General features: G+C 39.6%; 1 protein-coding gene across 1 annotated transcript in view; it reads right to left on the bottom strand.

The window, feature by feature from the left end:
• The window catches only part of CATSPERB (cation channel sperm associated auxiliary subunit beta), a 209,974-nt gene that overhangs the window by 50,106 nt on the left and 140,215 nt on the right, over positions 1–19,653 (bottom strand). The window contains exons 17-18 of the mRNA XM_055288401.2: positions 13,864–14,018; positions 11,210–11,364 (exon numbers count right to left, since the gene is read on the bottom strand). Coding sequence (XP_055144376.1) covers positions 11,210–11,364; positions 13,864–14,018 — 310 coding nt within the window. The remainder of the gene's footprint in view (positions 1–11,209; positions 11,365–13,863; positions 14,019–19,653) is intronic.

The following is a 19,653-nucleotide window of genomic DNA, read 5'->3' as shown; positions in this document are numbered from 1 at the left end:
CATCAAGGTTACTACAGCCTAGAATGGTGCCAAATTCAAAGGTCACATCTTTAATCTTATTTTACTCAAGTCTCTTTGCAGCATGCATCACAGTTGATCACTCCATACTTTCTGAAACACCCTCTTCTCTTGGTTTATATGGCTCCACATTTTCCTGTGTTTTTTCTACCTTACTGGCTGCTCCTTCTCATCCTTCTTTGCTAGGGCCTTCTTCTTAGTCCAGGCTCTCTTCCTGGAGTGCCCCAGGGCTTTTCTTCTCTACGTACATCCTCCTCTGCAGGTAGAATCACCCATCTGTATCTGAACAATTGCCAAATGCCAAGTTGCCGCTCTGACTCTTCTGAGCTATGAATTCATACATCTAACTGCCAACTTCACATCTTCACTTAGACACCTAACACACATTTCAAACTGAACATTTCCAATGTGGAACTGTCAATTACCCTGCCTGATACCTGCACTTTTCATCTCGGAAAATGGTGGTATCATCCTTCTAGCTACAAACCACAAACCTAGACAATTTTTGATCACTCTCTTGCTCATATCCCTAACAGGCAAATGCATCACCAGATCCTGTCTTCACTCAACTGCACCTGCTCCAGCACCATCATCTCTCACCTGTATTACTTTAATAACTTTCTAAGGGGCTTAGCAGCTTCTACTCACACCCTGTCCCACACTTTTCACAGCAGTCAGAGTGATCCTTTCAAAAATATAAATTGGATTATTTTAAAATAATCCAATAACATTCTCCAATGGTTTCTGCTGACACCAAGAAGAAAATTTACACTCTTCCTGCAGCCTATAATACCGTCTATGATCTGGCACTAGCTGACCTCCTTGCTGGCCTTTCCACCACACCATCACTGTGCATCATCTATACTGGCTTTCTTCATGTTTATTAAACACATCCCAATTTTTCTTGCCTGACTGTATGCAACTTCTTTAGCCTGGAAAGCTCTTTCATTGGCTCTTTGCTCTTCATTCTTGGGTCTTTGCTTACCCTTCTCACTCCCTCTGTCACCACATTTACTTTCTTCAAAGCACATGTTAGATATGAATTTGTTTTGGTTTACCTGTTTATCACCTGTATCTGTTTATTAGAATGTCATCTCCATGCAGGGAACAGCCTTGTCTATCTTGTTTACCACTATATTCCCAGTGCCTAGCACAGGACTTGATATGTAATAGGCACTCAAATATTCATTGAATGAATGAAGAGCTTTACTGAAACCTTTGTGTGTTGATGATACATTCCTTCTGAGCAATTTAGTAAAAACATGGACATTAAGTTATCACTATTAAGATTTTGTGAAGATTCAGGGCCGGGTGCAATGGCTCATGCCTGTAATCCCAGGACTTTGTGAGGCTGAGGCGGGTGGATCACCTGAGGTCAGAAGTACGAGACCAGCCTGGTCAACATGGTGAAACCCCGTCTCTACTAAATATACAAAAAATTAGTCAGGCGTGGTGGTGGGCATTTGTAATCCCAGCTACTTGGGAAGCTGAGGCAGGAGAATTGCTTGAACCCAGGAGGCGGAGGTTGTAGTGAGCCAAGATCACGCCATTGGACTCCAGCCTGGGCAACAAGAGTGAAACTTCGTCTCAAAAAAAAAAAAAAAAAAAAAAAAAAAAAAAAAAAAAAAAAAGGTTTTGTGAAGATTCTTAAGAACAACTGACCTTGTTATTACAAGATGACAGAATTTCCTTCTCAAATATTTCACCATTTGTGCAATGACTATACTTCCCTTGTTATCAATTAGATAGTGTCTTTTATCTGTGTATATTTAATCAATTCCTACTGTAAAAGGATTTTGATTCAGTACCTAACATCTCATTGTAGGTGGTAGCCTATACCTTTGTTGAGAATTTGCAAGCCTCTTGGCCTCCATGATCCAGATTCATTGATAATGTTCAGAATCTCTTCTTTTCCATCATCTAACTTTAGTTCTCGATTCTTATTCTTCAAACTCTCTTCTGAATTCCAAGTCTACCATTTGACATTCCCATACTGCCTGATTCCTCATCCATAGTCTGTCTACCTCAGGTACCTGTCCTCTTAAGCACAGTGTAAGAATCTCAGACAGCATTACCAGAATAAGATCACGTGTAGCTGGATGCGGTAAATAGAAGGCAAGCACAGATGTGTTTTTTAAGGCACAGAAACAGACAATGAAGTAAAGTAATGAAAATTGCTCTGCTCCATTGTCCTGGTGAGTCTGTTCCCATGTATCTCTCAGTCCATTCATTCCCCTCAATTTCTACCATCATTATCTTAGACTAAAACATCAAAAATTTTAGCCTAGGCTACTGCAAAAGCCTTCTAAATGACCTAAGTGCATCCATAATTGTTACCCTCCAATTCATTCTCTATATCACAGCCAGAGTGACATTCTAAATGAAAGCTAGGTTATTTAAGATAAATGAAAGTTGAAGAATTTAAAGAAGGAAGTAGTAATGGTGTGTTGTGCATCTCACCTCTCATCTCTATGCCACCCTACATGGAGAAAGAGAAGTGCCTCTCTCACAAAAAAGCCAAGAGGCAGCTGGGTGCGGTGGCTCACGCCTGTAATTCCAGCACTTTGGGAGGCCTAGGCGGGCAGATCACCTGAGGTTGGGAGTTTGAGACCAGCCTGACCAACATGGAGAAATCCCGTCTCTACTAAAAACACAAAATTAGCCGGGCGTGGTGGCGCATGCCTGTGATCCCAGCTACTAGGGAGGCTGAGGCAGGAGAATCACTTGAACCCAGGAGGTGGAGGTTGCTGAGCCGAGATCGCGCTATTGAACTCCAGCCTGGGCAACAAGAGAAAAACTCCATCTCAAAAAACAAACAAAAATAATAATAATAATAATAATAAAAAGGCCAAGAGAGATTTCTTCAAGGGGACCACTTTAGAAACTATAATACGTCTTCTGAGGTTTCAGGAACCAAGGGACCAGAATTGGACTCATTCTTGAGAAATATAAAGGGTAGATACTGACTACACACCCAGAGTTTAATGATTACATACGGAATGGGAAAGAGATAAAGTTATTAAATAACTTTAGACTTTTTAAGTTAACACACATGTAAAAATCTTGGGTAACATGAAAAAGCAAAATAAAACAGGGTGTAAAAGTCCCAATCAAGTAGAAGAAGAAAAGAATGGAAAGAGGAGAAAAAAGAACCTTAAAATAAGGTAAGCAAGAAGAGAAGACAAAAATGAGACATAGAAAAAAGTGGGACAAATAGAAAGTACAAAAGAAGATGGTAGGAATGAAGACAAATATATTAGTAAAAATAATAAATGTAGTTGAACTAAACTCTCCAACTAAAAGACAGAAATTGTTAAATAGGCTAAAACCACAAAATTCATTTATGTCTTTTATGACAGATATATAAAGCAGGTGAAAGTTAAAGGACTGAAATAGTATCCCACAAAAATATTATCCAAAGAAGTCTGGTGCCATGTATCAATAACAAAAAAAGCTACAAACAAAAACAAAACATTGAAACTCATAACAAAAAACCCCTGATTTAAAAATGGGCAAAGGATTTGAATGAATTTAATGCTATAGAATGGTACACTTTAAAATGGTTTAAAAAAGCATAATAAAAAAGCCACGGTCATGCAAAAAAGAATTGTAATGATAAAAATAGTCACTAAATACCAACAAAATGTTCAACTGATCATGAAGATGTAACAATTCTAAACTTATATGTACCTAATAACAATCTCAAAATATACAAGGCAAAATTGACACAACTATAATTTTAAAATGGACAAATCCAGTATACACAGTAGGAAAGTTTAATACAACTCTCTCAATAATTGATAGATCAAGCAGAAAAAAATCATTAAGGATACATAAAATTGCAATATCACAAGGAACAGGATTAATCTAACAAATAAATATTAATACTGCACTCAATAGGAAAGCATTCAGAACACAACACCTCAAAATATTTGCTCTAGCCCACTGATTGAGTTAAAGTCACTTAAAACACATGCGCGCGCACACACACACACACACACACACAACAGCAAATGCAGGAAGGACACTCTGACCTACCTAAAGGCAAGAGATAAAACTCCCATGTGGAAGGTGTCCAACCTCCTTGCACCTGGAGAAGGACACTGTTTTTATTACTAGAGATGGGGAGCCAAAGCCAAGAGAAATCTGTACAAACAGACCTTGTTAAACTAACCCTTATTTTCCTAGCCACTTCTCCACAGTTAACTACCCTAGCCCAAGCCCCCTTGCCTTGTCACATTTTCACAACTTACTACTTTTTGTCCAACCCAGTATATACATGTTCAACTCTAACTGCTTCTTCAGGAGTCTTCATTTCTTTAGGAGGACTCCTATGTCACATAACACTTACATTAAATAAATGTGTATGCTTTTCTCCTGTTAATCTGTCTTATGTCAGTTTAATTCTCAGGCCCAGCCAAAACACCCTAAGAGGATAGATGTAAAATTTTGCCTCCATACAAAATATTTACTGAAATTGACCATAATGAATGGCCTAGTCCTAGGCCATAAAGTAAGTTTCAAACAATTTCAAAAAACAAATTTTTAAGGAACAAAATATTCCAGTCTTAAACTCTTCCAGAAAATTAAAAAAAAAATTGTCTATGAGGCTAGTATAATCTTGTTAACGGAACCACAGAAGGACAATATGAGAAAGAAAAATTACAGGTAAACTTCCCACATGAACACAGATGTTTAAATCCTAAATATTAGCAAACTGAGTCCAGAAATGTATGAAAATAGGTAATACACAATGTCAAAGATAGGCATATTCCAGGACTTTAAGGTTGGTTCAACATTAAATCCACAATATAATTTACAATGTTAAATAAAAAGTTAAAGGGAAAAATTCTATAGATAAGCTCAATAGATACAGGAGAAATAATAATTTAAAACCCCAAACTCTAAATCTCTTAAACTAGAAAAACAGATAAGTTTCTTTAAATGACAAAGGGTTTAAGAAAACTATGAAATGCTTATATATATATATATATATATATATATAGTCAGGAACAACAATAATTCCATTATCTTCTACTTAACAAAATATTGGAGGTCCTAGACACTGTAACAGGAAAAAGCTATAATATGCTAAGAAACGTTAAGGAAAAAACAAAAAAAAATTATAGTTGACCCTTGAACATGCAGAGGTTAGGGATGCCAACCTCCTGTGCAGGTGAAAATTCACATATTACTTTTAATTCCCCCCAAATTTAACTACAAGTAGGCTATTGTTGACTGGAAGTCTTACCAATAACATAAACAGTTGATTAACGCGTATTTTGTGTGTTATATGTCTTACATGCTGTATTCTTACAATAAAGTAAGCTACGGGAAAAAATATTATTAAGAAAATCGTAAGAAAGGGAAAATACATTTATTATTTCTTAAGTGGAAAGGATCATCATAAAGATCTTCATCCTAGTCGTCTTCCTGAGTAGGCTGAGGAGGCCTTACTGACTCAGGGGTGGCAGAGGCAGAAAAATTTCCATGTATAAGTGGACCTCCATAGTAACAAACCCATGTTGTTCAAGGATCAATTGTACTGGCAGGTAATATGATTATCTACTTAAAAATATTTATAAAGTATGGAAATTTCTCAAATAACTAAAAATAGATTTACCATTCAATCCAGCAATCCCACTACTGGTTATCTACCCAAAGGAAAAGAGGTCATTATATAAAAAAAGACACCTGAACACATACGCTTATTGCAGCATAATTCACATTTGCAAAGATATGGAATCAACCCAAGTGCCATAAACTGATGAGTGGATTAAAAAAATGTGGTATATATATATATATATATATACACCATGGAATACTACTCAGCCATACAAAATAATGAAATAATGTCTTTTGCAGCAACTTGGACGGAACTGAAGGCCATTAACCTCAGTGAAGCAACTTAGGAACAGAAAAACTAAACACTGCATGTTCTCACTTAAAAGCAGGAGCTAAGCTATGGGTATGCAAAGGCATACAGAGTGGTATAGTGGATACTGGAGGCTCAGAAGAAGGGAGGGTGAGAGGGGTGAGAGAGGAAAAACTACCTATTGGGTACAATGTACACTACTTGGGTGATAGGTACACCAAAAATCCAGACTTCACCACTACACAATTCACCCATGTAACCAAAATTCAGTTGTACCCTTAAAGCTAATGAAACTTAAGAAAAAATTAAAAATTTACCTCTACTCCAAAACCCAAGGTAATATGTAGAAAAAGTACTAGAATTATTAAAAGAATTTAGCAAATTTGAAAAATATAAGATTACTCTACAAAAGGCAATCATAAGACTTCTGCTTTTGCTTTAAATGCAGAAAGATGCACTCAAACAAGAAAACAAAACAAAAAGTAGATAAAGTACAAAGTCATGACTTTTCTCTAGCTTGTCAGAGAATTAAGGTCACAAGATCACCAACTAAGCTGAAATCCAGAGCAATAAGCCATTCCAAGGAGAGATTGAACACCAGGACAGTGTCACCTATGGAAGAACAGGGGAAGGAGAAACAGTGCTGACCACAACACAAGCAAGTAAGAGTTAGCTGAAGTTACAAAAAAGGGCCAAAGGCCAGGTATGTGTTAGCATGTGAGTCTGGAAGTGCTTGGGCGCCTGACAAATGGGAGTCTGCACTCACTTGCAAACTCCACTGGCTTCCGTTGAAGGCTTGTGGCAAAGACTGGGGAAGGGCCATAGACCAGAGACAGCCACCATTGGTGGTGTAGGTAGTTTGTGGGGATCAGAGGTTGGGAGGAAACAGGCCTGAAGCATCACCTACTTCCCTGAACCTTCTCTCATAGGAAGCAAAAACCTTAAACCACAGGAGGTTGGGCACAGAATACTTTCGCACACAGACCTCAAAAGAGCTGATTGGTGGCTGAGCGTTAGGGGGTGTCAGGAGGGTGCTGGCACAGAAGTCCTGCCTCCTTCCCTCACCCTTTTCCCTTATAAAGCAAATGCTTTTACCTACTGTCAGAGAAGAAGTAAAGGTACACTCACCCACAGGGCCCAGGGAAAGACATATAACAGAGAAGGGAAGGATGAAATAATAACTTCTATCCCTTAAGAGGAATCAGGAAGCTGTCTTGGTCCTAAAATTCTAAAAGAATTAATAATTATTAGTTCTTTTCTGCTAATAATTATTAGCAGAAAGATAATTATTTTACTGCTAGGAGAAGAGCACGAAATTCCCACCCAAGATCTAACAGTGATATAAGGCAGAGTTTGGTTGCAAGAGGTAATTTCTATTACCAGGTTTTGGGGTTTTTATTTTCCTTAATGGAACTTGACAAGCTGAGTCTAACATATAAATGGAAGACCAAATGCCAAGAAAAGGCAGGGGGAGGGGGTTATTCACATGTGTTTCACAATTAGAGTCATTTAGTCAGTGTGTCATGGAGAAGACAAATACACCAGTGAAATAGGAGAAAGGATAGGAGCGGACCAATGCATATACGGGACCAGGATATATCACAGGGCAGTGCTGCAGATCAGTGGGGGAAAGGAGGGGCTTGTATGGACAATAGATTACCCGCATTAAAAAAAAAAAGAAAAACTGGATTCCCACTTCACACTAGGCACATCAATTCTACACAGGTAAAATTGAAAAGCCGGGCGGGGTCGCTCACACCTGTAATCCTAGCACTTTGGACAGCCAAGGTGGGCAGATGACTTGAGCCCAGGAGTTCAAGGCCAGCCTGGGCAACATGGCAAAAACCCATCTCTACAAACAAACAAAAAAAAAGCAAATCCCCCCACCCCCTGACCAAAAAAAAAAAAAAAAACAACTAGCTGGGCTTGGCGGCACGTGTGTGCCTGTAGTCCCAGATACTCAGGAGGCTGAGGTGGGAGGCTCACTTGAGCCAGGGAGGTCAAAGCTGCAGTGAGTCATTATTGTACCACTGCACTCCAACATGGGTGACAGACGAAGACCCTGTCAAAAGAAGGAAAGAGAATGGAAGGAAGGAAGGAAGGAAGGAAGGAAGGAAGGAAGGAAGGAAGGAAGGGAGGGAAGGAAAAGTTTGATATGATTCAAAACAATATAGGAGAATAGCTACATAAATTGTAGTATATTCATGTGAGTGAATTACAGACCACATATCAATATGGAGTAATTTCAAAAGTATAATGTTATATGAAAAAGGCAAGTCATACATTTCATAAAGCTAGTATTAAAGCTCTAAAGCAAAACTTTAAAAGATGTTAACATAAAATCCAAGACAATGCTTATCTCTGGGGGACAAGGGTCATGTGGGGGTGGAGGGGAGGCAGGAAAGAAAAAAAAATGCTGCCCAGAAGGACTGCTGAAAGGATGAAGGGACCCCAACACAGTGACAGAATTCCAGGGGCCGGCAGGGCGGGGGTAGTTGTCACTAGTGGCAAGGGTAGCATTGCCCATAACCAGACTCTGGAAGTCTCCAACAGGAGGACTTCTTGTCCCTTTACCTCACCTCTCTTCTTTCACCCAAACTCTGAGGCTTAAGAAAAGACCAGAAGAACAAGGATGAAGGAAGAGAGTGGTGGTTGGGGGAAGGTTCCAGGCTGAGAGGAACAGCATGCTCAAAGACCTCCAGGCCAAAAAGAGCAGGATGTGTTAGAGAAACCAAAGGAAAATCAGAGTGACTTCACTGCAGTGAACAAAGCAAAGAGGTCACTCAAGAGAGTGGAGCCAGGTCAGTGGGGCTTTTTGAGTTCCAGTAAGGAACCTGGGTGTTATTCCAGGAGAAATCTAGGATTCTCCAAACAAGGGCTCAAGCCCCAGGAAAATACTCTCTCAATGCTGTATACTCCCCTTTTGTAGACTTAGTCAACTGTAATTACATACTTGTCTGCTTCTGGGGCTAGAATATAAGCTCACGGAATGAGGTGCTTGAATGTCATGCTCACCACTCTGTTGCAGCACCCGCCACAGTGCCTTGTTGGTAGTCACTGTTAAATGATGATTGGTGGAGTAAGTGAATGGCTCTCTCTGCCTTATGCCCTGACTACCTGGATAACTGCCTTTGGCCTCCTGCCGACCTGAGAACAGTGGGCTCCCAAATTCCTCACCTGCCAAGTTGAAGTTCCACTTGCTCTCCAGGTCTCTGACCCTGGCTTTGCTCATATTTCCTGCCTTGAAGCTACCCATTCCCTAGTTTCTGTGCAAACAGAGCAAAGTTATTGAATCTTATCACAGATTGTGCTGTTCTGGTTTTTAAATATTCTGATCCTTAAGAGAATGACCATATGCTTTTAAAAATAATTAGAATATAAGAAATTATGATAGACATTGGTATAATATTAATCATGTTAATATTAAAAGATTGAAAAGTGATTCTGTAGGTTTTCTATAGAAGAACACCCACATAAACACAAACTAGCTGATCTGGAACATCACACATACAAGATCCACCTAGAGCAAAAAATAATACTAGAGATTACTGACACTTTTGTCAGAGACAAAATTTATACAATCCTCATGAGAAAAAATATTGCTGACGTTTGTTATATTAGGTCTGATTCCCATGTTCACCTCCGCTTCTGAGTGAGCTGCCTCACGGTGCAAGGTATTGTTAGCTGTGCGACAAGATATGTATTGACAGCCCCAAACACATATAATATACAGATTCCAACCTGGTATAAGAATAGAGTCCACCACTTGGAGACAAGGTTAATATCTTAGACTATCTGGGCTGCTATAACAAAATACCATAAACCAGGTAGCCTATAAACAGCAGAAATTTATTTCTCATAGCTCTAGAGGCTGGAAAGTCTGAGATCAAGGTGCCAGCAGATTTGGTATCTGGTGAGGGTCCACTTTCTGGTTTATAGATGGTGTCTTCCATGGTAGAAGAGCCTAGCTGGCTCTGTCCTTCAGTCCTTCGTGGTGGAAGGGCCTAGCTAGCTCTCTGGGGTCTCTTTCATAAGGACACTAATTCCATTCATGAGGGCAGAGTCCTCATGACCTAGTCACTTACCAAGGGCCCCACCTCTTAACACTACCACCTTGAGGGTTAGGATTTCCACATATGAATTTTTGGGGAAAACAGATATTTAGACCATAGCAGTGAGTTTCCGGTAATCTGAAATTGTTGAAATTGTTTCTTTTTTAGTTGGTAGATTTGGGGGTTATATAATTCATATTCTTTTTTTTTTTTTGAGACAGAGTCTCACTCTCTCACTCAGGCTGGAGTGCAATGGCGCAATCTTGGCTCGCTGCAACCTCGGCCTCCTGGGTTCAAGCAACTATTGTGCCTCAGTCTTCCCAGAAGCTGGGATTACAGATGTGAGCCACCACACCTGGCTAATTTTTTTTATTTTTAGTAGAGATGGAGTTTCGCCATGTTGGTCAGGCTGGTCTCCAACTCCTGGCCTCAACTGATCTGCTGGCCTTGGCCTCCCAAAGTTCTGGGATTACAGGTGTGAGCCATGGCACCCAGCCAGAATTCATATTCTGAATAAGAGTTATTAGGCCTTAAAGGTAGCTTTAAGGGTTATTGACTCTTACTGTAAGCATTTCTGAGAATTCTGTATATTGTTCAATGCAATATTTCATAAAAGATAGCCTCCACTACATTAAATGTGTTGGTCTCTAGGATATATAAGAATTGTCATGTGAGTAAACTCAGTGGATAGGAAGTATCCAGTGTTGTCCAGAATATTTTTGATACTCACGAAACACATTTCTATAGCTTGGCCTGATGGCACTGATATACATGGTCCTAGGTTTCTAAAATTGGGGCAGCATGCAAGACATCTTGGAGTCTTTAAATGTATTTGGCCTTGTGGGGTATCAAAAAAAGACTTACTCTATTTGACCAAGAAAATTATTCAAAAAAGTAGGTCCAAAAATTTAGATTCTATTGGCCAGGTGCAGTGGCTCACACTTGTAACCTCAGCAGTTTGGGAAGCTGAGATGGGTGAATCCCTTGAGCTCAGGGGTTTGAGACCAGCCTGGGCAACATGGTGAAACCCTATCTCTACAAAAAATACAAAACTTAGCCAGGCATGGTGGTGTGTGCCTGCAGTCCCAGCTATTCTGGAGGCTGGGGCCAGAGCATTGCTTGAGCCTGGGAGGTTGAGGCTGCAGTGAGCTGTCATAGCACTACTGCACTCCAGCCTGGATGACAGAGCAAGACCCTATCTCAAAAAATTTAAAAAGTAGATTCTAGAAACCAATATGCCATCTAAATAAATGCAAATCACTACCCAGAGTGTATCACTTTTCCATAGTGTATATTGCTGAACTTCTTGCTGTAGATTGTTTCCTGGGGTTCGTTCTCAGGTACATATGCAAAAAAGATAATTTCATCTAAGGAGGTATGCTGTGGGGCAAGAGCAGTCTCAAAGCCCATATCCGGAGGCTGGAAACAGAGAAAAGAAAATATTATATTTAAACTACTTTATATTTCAATTATGGCAAAATTCAAGTCACAGATTTATTTCCAGTTCACATTAAAACAATACTGGTTCACTTATCAATTGGAGAAATACGTCAACATGTCTGTTGGAACATCCATGTGTGTGCAAGGGAAGATGTATTTTCCTGTTAAGGAGGAATGGAAGTTCTGATGACTAAGATGTGGTGTAAGATTCCTATACCCTTCGTGGATGGTTGGAGTGAAAGGGTACATGGAAACTTGACTCACATTGTGGGTGTGTGAGGAGCCTGGAGATGCAGATTTTAGAACTGGGTTCTTATTTGAAGTTTTATTTAGGAAAGGGCCCGTGAAATCCCTGTCCTCACTTGCTGCTCCTGATCTCGTGCTAGAGACTCTGGACAGCTGCTGTCTGAGTCTCCCAACTGGCAGCATAAGCTGTTCTCCTTTCCTGACTCACAGACCTCCCCTTGCAGTCTACCCAGGCACTTCTGGCCTAGATTTCTGATCTATAGGTCTTTCTTTTCAACACACCTTTCTCTAATCCTGACCCTGTCCTGCTTGGGGAACTTTTAGGGGAGAGAAGAAAGGTAGGGACCATCCCCAAAGGGGCTGCTGGAGTTGACTTTGTTGCTATGAGACAAGGTGTGGGTGGTAGATCGTGCAGACTGGTTGGGGACACATCCGTCCCATAGTGCCTCCAAGATTCATCTTCTCTCATGCTTTTTTTCCTAGTTACTGAATTTTGGGAATGCACTGAGGAGAAATGGGAAATAGATGCCAGGAAAATAAATGTGGGACTGAGTCAAATGGCTTGAGGACTCTTGAAAATCACTGAAATGACTAAACATCTTTAGAATTCTGTATGACACTGTAGCCTGGGAGTGGCAAGTGTATACTAGGGAAAGTGTATGCAAGTCCAGTGAAAGGCAGCAGGTGGCTAAGGGCACAGGCCCCGGAGCCAGTTGCCTGGGAGAGATGTCTAATCCCAATAACTAACCAGCATGTCTGTGCCTCACTTTCTTCATAAGTGAAATAGGAATAAATGGTTGTTATAAAGATTGAGAGCTCCAACACTGTAATAAGAGCCAGCGATTATTTTTATCCAGAGAGAATGCATGCATAGTTTGTGGAGAAGGAAGTGATATTGCTGAGTATGGCTTTGTCAAACTTGTCCTAAGTATACAAATACCTGTAGGGTTTTTTTTTCTTTTAATAATTTAAACTTTCATGTAAGGGAACTAAGACACTTTCTACAAATTGTGAAGTTGGTGAAAAATGGAGGTAAATGCTTTTTTTTGGTTAGTTCTACCCTCCTGCTCACATCATTCGCTTTGTATAAATGCAGAATTCACATCCCAGACTTGGGCAAAGACACAGGGAGTCACATGTGGCATCTTAACTCTCCCATGGAAGTTCCTGCCCTCATTCTCTATGCATGTCTCAGAGAGGGGAAGCTAAACACCATCCTCTCAACTGCAGCTTTGGCCTGGTAATTGGATGATCTTTTAAAACCAGATCCATTTCCTTTAAGTCAAAGGGCAAGTTTTACTAACCCCAGTCAAAAATGTTTGATAATTTGCTGATGGTTTGAGAGTGTCCAGTTTTGTAACTGGTGCCCAAGGATGAGCTACCTTCACAAGTAGCATATTATACATTAGACTATTATAAAAACCTGTATCAAGTGTCATCTATAAAGAAGATAACTCCTTTTTATGTTGTCATTAGAAAAAGAAGAAACAAGAGAGAAGGGTTAATAGGAAAGAAGAAAGGTAGACCGCAGCTCATGTTCCTTTTTTTTTTTTTTTTTGAGTCAGGGTCTTGCTCTGTTGCCCAAACTGGAGTTCAGTGGCACGATCACAGCTCACTTCAGCGGCATGATCGCTTCAGCCTCAACTTCCCAGGTTCAAGTGATCCTCCTGCCTCAGCCTCCCAAGAAGCTGGAACGACAGACGAATGCCACCACACCAGGCTAATTTTTTAATTCTTTTGTAGAGATGGGGTTTCACCTTGTTGCCCAGGCTAGTCTCCAACTCCTGGGCTGAAGCGATCTACCCACCTCAGCCTCCCACAATGCTAGGATTACAGGCATGAGCCATGGCGCCTGGCCTCACAACCCATGTTTCTTCAGGGCCCAACTTAAGAGGTAGAGAATCAACCCTACCTTGGCCTGGGTTGGGAGTAATGGTTTTAGCTTAGAAGTAATGGTTCTAGCTTAGAATGTTTAGTGGTGTTCTGTTGTGAAGATATTTGCATGAAGATATTCTAGGTGGAATTGAAGCTATATAACTCCATATGGGACTTGGAAGAAGATTTGGAGATGTTTGTGGCACATGGTGGTTCTTCCTTTAGTTAAATAGAGCAAACTGCATTAATGAGTTTGTCCCAGGGAAAATACTTTCCAATTTTCCCATTATTCTGTGTACTGAATGTGGCATCTATTTTTAAAATAAGGCAAACTGTTTCAATGCATTATATACTGACCTGTCCAAAAAGATTTCTAGAATTTCCAAAGGCTGTGGGTGGTCCACTAGCTTCAAAGCGACCCAGAGTCAGCTTATGTAGGAATCCCAAGTGATCATAGTATAATGTGAAAATTCTCTCAGTAACATTTCCAACTGCACTGTATCTTCCCATTCCTATTAGGAAATACAGAGAAGTGTCTTGATACTGATATAATAGAAGTCAAAAAACGTTAATATCATATCTTGTAAAGACACCTTCATTTAAACTAAGAGGTGGAAGTAGGACCCTGAGACTCCTGAATTAGGAAAATGCATGTTAGTTTGTGTTAAGTCCCTGGGAAGTCTTTTCCAGACTCCATGTCACTACAGAATCTGTTCACTGAAGCAGGGGAAGAAACACAGAGGGGATGTTTAATTAAGAGATCTAGAGGAAAAGAGGTTAGGTCTCTCTAGTAGTGGTTTCTCTTCCTATTACCAGCAAATCAGATTCCCGAAGAGGTAAAAGGCAGCGAGAAAACAACCCTTAGGAAGGCAAGGGGAATCATCAGTAGACATTGGTCATTAAGTTATACTAGTATTAATACGTTGAACCAAACTGGGTGTCCTGTGGTTCTCTTATCCTTAGGGCGCCACATTGAGAGGCACTGTCAGTAATCAGATGGTGCTGCAGCACTCGCTTAGCCAAATAGACACTGGTCCTGAGATAGGGTCCCCTCCTTCGGAAGGAGCTAGAGTGAAAGATCATGGCTCAGGATGAAAAAGGCTAATTTCTGCACAGTGCATCCCACCCAAACCCACCCAGTTAGCTCAGGCTCTCCTGGTTTATTCTACACATTGGAGTGTCCAGTACTGTTTTTAGATTTCTTCTCTCACTATCTTTGGAGATCTCATTCAGTTTTAGGATTTCAAATCCATCTTTAGATGGATAATTCCCAAATTTAAGTCTACTGTCTAGTGCTCTTCCCCGAAGTCTAGGCTTATGTAGCTAACTGCCTTCCAACAGCTTCATTTGATGTTGGTTAGGCCTCTCAAAGAGAACTCATTCCAGACTGAGCTCCTGATCCTTATGCAAACCTCCTCCAGCCCCAGCCTTCCTCACTTTCATTAATGGCAGCTGCGTTAATGCTGTTGCTTAGCCCAAAAACCTCAATGTCATTCTTAATTCCTCTGTCTCTCATACCCTGTATCGAATCCATCAGAAATCCTATTGACTCTAGCCTCATAATATATATAGACTCCATCCACTTCTCACCTCTGTCACCACCGTCACCCTGTACAAGCCACTGTCATCTGTCTTGTGCCTCCGAATTGGTCTCCATGATTCTGCCTATAGCTCCCTTCAGTCTATTCTCAAAAAAGCATCCAAAGTAACACTTTCAAAATGTTAAGTCACTTCATCCACTCCCCTCATCAAAACTCTCCATGGCTTCAACCTCTCTCTCAGTAAGAGTCAAAGTCTTTGCAATGCCCTCCAAGGGCCACCGTGGTCTGAATTCTCTGACCTTATCTCCTATGACTTTCTGCAATGCTTACTCTGCTTCAGCTACACAAGCCTGAGGTTGTCTATCTCCACAATTAGATAATCTGTTACAGGAATAGCTGGGCTCCTTCCTCTCCAATCTCACACTTTTAATATATTGTTCTTGCCTGTCTAGACTAATTCAGCCCTCCAATACAATGATGAATAGAGGTAGTCGTAGATGACATAGCAAAAGCTTTTGGTGTGTTATTAGAAAATCTGATTGGATATTTGCTATAGCTTCTTTCCCCCCTAGATACTCTTAATCAAGAAGTTACATTCTATTCATGCTTTAATAAATGTTTGTTTAAAAAATCATGAATGGCTGGGAGCAGTGGCTCAAGCCTGCAATCCCAACACTTTGGGAGACTGAGGCGGGCAGATCACCTAAGGTCAGGAGGTGGACACCAGCCTGGCCAACATGGTGAAACCTCATCTCTACTAAAACTACAAAAATTAGATGGGTGTGGTGGTGGGCACCTGTAATCCCAGACAATGCAAATCAGGGCTGCAAATTTTACAGAGGCCTTCCAATGGCCATAATCTCTCAGGCAGGTTTTTTCTCTTTTTCTTTTCCTACTCACTTAACAAGACGACTTTGTTGTATTCCTTGGGGATATGTGTGAGTGTGTATGGATTTACCTCTGATTAATCTTTATCCTAAGGGTAGAGCCCTTAGGGGTCCTGGTGTATGGTGGGGCACACCATCTATATTCTCACTACCTGGGTAGACTCAGGGCCATAACTCTTCATTTGTCCACCAAATTCAAAGTCTAAGTTTGCAGGAATTTGTAAATCTCTTCAGGTCAAATGGACTGTGGTACTGTGTGCCCTCTTTACCTCTCCAAGTATATTAGTCTGTTTTCATGCTGCTAATAAAGACATACCCGAGACTGGGTAATTTATAAAGGAAAGAGATTTAATTGACTCACAGTTCCATATGACTGGGGGAGGCCTTACAATCATGGCTGAAAGCAAATGAGGAGCAAAGTCACATCTTACATGGTAGCAGGCAAGAGAGCTTATGCAGGGGAACTCCTTTTATAAAACCATCATATCTTGTGAGACTTATTCACTATCACCATGGGAAAGGCCCGCCCCCATGATTAAATTTCCTCCCACCGGGTACCTCCCACAACACGTGGGGATTATGGGAGCTACAATTCAAGGTGAGATTTAGTTGGGGACACAGCCAAACCATATCACCAAGGTTTTGTTTTCCCTTAGAGTTTGGCCTGGTTGTTTCTATTAGCTTTTCAGGTTATCAATTTAAAAAATAATTTATCTAAGTATTTTGTTAAATTATTCTCAGCAGCAAACTGATGCCACAACTGGAAATGGAAGTCCCTTGGATACTGTGTTCTACAGATGATGTTCATTGTATCATTATTCTTCCAGTTGCCCTATGTGTAACTCTTGACTATACCCACTTCCTCCTATTTCACAGCCACTCCTTCACAAACTCCCACTGGTTTCATTCATAATTTGCCACTCTTTTCTTCATACTTGTGGCCACTTTTCTAATCCAGACCCTTATCATCACACTTCAGCTTTTAAAATAGCCTCTTATCAACATATCACTTGGCCAAAAATCTTACATTTTCCAGTATATTCCCCTATATGACCTTTCTAAAATACAAATATGATTACGTTAATAATCTTTTAATGGCATGATGAAATTCTTTAGCTTGACTCAAATGGCAAACTGGGTTCAGTTTACCTTCTTGGTCTCATCATCAATGAGTCATCCCTAGGAAATTTAGCTATAGTATACTACATGTGCCCTATATTTCAACACAACATCTTAATTCCTCTACATGGAATGTTCCCTTATAGTCTTATCTTGATCTTCATGTATTAAAGATTTAACACTGTCAGTTTCAAATGTATTCTACTTTGGCACTTCAGTTGATTTCTTCTCATGTTCCTTATAGTTCATTTTTGTATATTTACATATCTTGTATTCTTTTAGAGCATTGATTCAATATGACATATTTTTACTATTTATATTTTATCACAGAAAGAACTTTGTTTATTGAATACTTTCAGCCTAAAACTCCTCCTCTGTGTGAATATAAACATTACTGCCTCTGCTTTCTCTCCCAATGTGTTTGGCACACTTGTTCAAATCTTTATTTATATATTTTTTCTCTCCACTTTAGCTTTAAGTTTTTCACTCCTGGCAATATATTTCAAGATTTTAAAATCCAAAATAAGACTCTGTCTTTAATGGAGAAATGTAGATTACCTCGGATATCTGCTCATTCCCTCATCTGCTTCAGGGCCGCTCACCAAGACCACAATACATGCTACACCACACAACGTAACACACGATTCACCTGGCAGTTCCTATTCACCTATCTTGTCTTTTTTTTTTTTTTTTTTCCTGTGTAGCATTTATCTTACATAAAGCCTATTTTGGTTTATTTGTTAATTATCAGTCTCTTCTGACAAGTGTGTAAGTTCCACAGGAAAAGAGACTGCTGTACCCTTAGTGATTGGAACAGTACCTGGCATATACGAGGTACTCAATAAATGCTGCTGAATAAATGAATCCTTAACATTTATGGTGATAACTGTAGACCAGCTCTACTTTTGGTTATTTTATTTTATGCTTTGTACATTTTCCGCTAGGTCTTCTTTTCTCTTTTTCATGTCTATTTTTATGGGTTATTCTGTTTCCTTTGCTTTAATACACATACACAAACTTAAATGTATACGTATATATGTCTGTGTGTGTGCGTGTGTGTGTGTGTGTGTGTGTGTGTGTGTACAGATTGTTGCCCCGGCTGGTCTTGAACTCCTGTGCTCAAGTGATGCTCCCGCCTTGGCCTCCCAAAGTTCTGGAATTACAAGCATAAGCCACCACATCTAGCCTTCTTTTGCTTTTTAAGACTTGTATTGTACACACTTTTTTTTTTTTTTTTTAAGACAGAGTCTTGCCTGTCACCCAGGCTCGAGTGCAGTGGCACGAACTTGGCTCACTGTAACCTCCACCTCCTGGGTTCAAGCGATTCTCCTGCTTCAGCCTCCCAAGTAGCTGGGATTACAGACGCCCGCCAGCATGCACATTTAAAAAAATTCCATGAATGATCACAATAAAGGATTCCAAAAAAATTCCTAACTCCATGTAAAGTTATACTCAGATAAAGAGATAGTATTTTGGATTGCCTTTTAGGGATGGCAAAACCTTGGCTTTTTGGTTTTAACTTTTTGTTATTCCTCTTGTCTTTTAAATTCTTGATTATTTTATCACGTGGTTCTGAGAGACTCTCACTGTGTTTTTATTTTTTGTGTCAACAATATTTATAATTATTTCCTCTGAATCACATGTAGTCAGGCTTTTTCTTATGCTCCTGTGAGCTTTTCAGTAGCAAAAGTTTGCTGTTGTAATTGCTAAGGTTCAATATGCCATATTTTGTGGATAAATATGGCAAGAAATGCATGTTTCACATGTTAACAGCTTGGGAATTGAGACACGTCTTATAATTGATGTGTCTTACAATCATTGTCAGCCAGAGGGCACTCAAACCATAGTGGTCAATTGCCTACCCATGCATGTACTTTGTGTCAGTTATTTATAACTTTATAAATATTTATAAATCAGTTATTTATAACTTTTATAAAGTGTCATCACTTTAATTGAGCTTCCTAGATCATTGGTGCAATGCATGTTGAGTTTTATTGCTGCTTAAAATGCTTTCAAAGTTATTGTGTGTGCAGAGAAGAAAACAAAACAATAGGACATATGTTTATCAGTAAAACCAGTGTCATGGAAGGAATCACCATAATTTGTTGTAGAAGAATTCTATGTTTTTCTTTTAGAAAATGAATATGAATATGAATAATGAGTTGAGTTGGTTCCAAATTCTTAGGTGAAACTAATTTTTTTGGAGGTTCTACATTAGAATATGCAACAGGCATTGTTGCAGCAGAAGAATCCAAGGCTGGCTTGATTTTTGTTTCTTTAAAATTGATTTACATTTTCCATTTCAAATAATTCAGAAGAGTGTTTCTGCTTTTAATATTGGTTTGTTTTGCTTTTAGTTCAAAAAATTAATGTCATTATTGATTTTGGTTTCCTTTGTTCTATTTTTTGTATTTATCCATCCATCCGTCCATCCACCCACCCATTTCTATCAGAGGGCTAATACTATGCCAGAAACTGTAGACAAAAGAGAGAAACATACAGCCACAATTTTTGTTCATCACTAGAAATTCCTACAATTTTGCAGTTTCTGAATCTTTAGCATCTATATTTATTATTTTAGATTTTCTCCACTTATTTGT

The sequence above is a fragment of the Symphalangus syndactylus genome, chromosome 8 (genome assembly GCF_028878055.3).
Source record: "Symphalangus syndactylus isolate Jambi chromosome 8, NHGRI_mSymSyn1-v2.1_pri, whole genome shotgun sequence".
Lineage (NCBI taxonomy): Eukaryota > Metazoa > Chordata > Mammalia > Primates > Hylobatidae > Symphalangus > Symphalangus syndactylus.
This window is presented reverse-complemented; position numbering and strand designations above follow the sequence as displayed.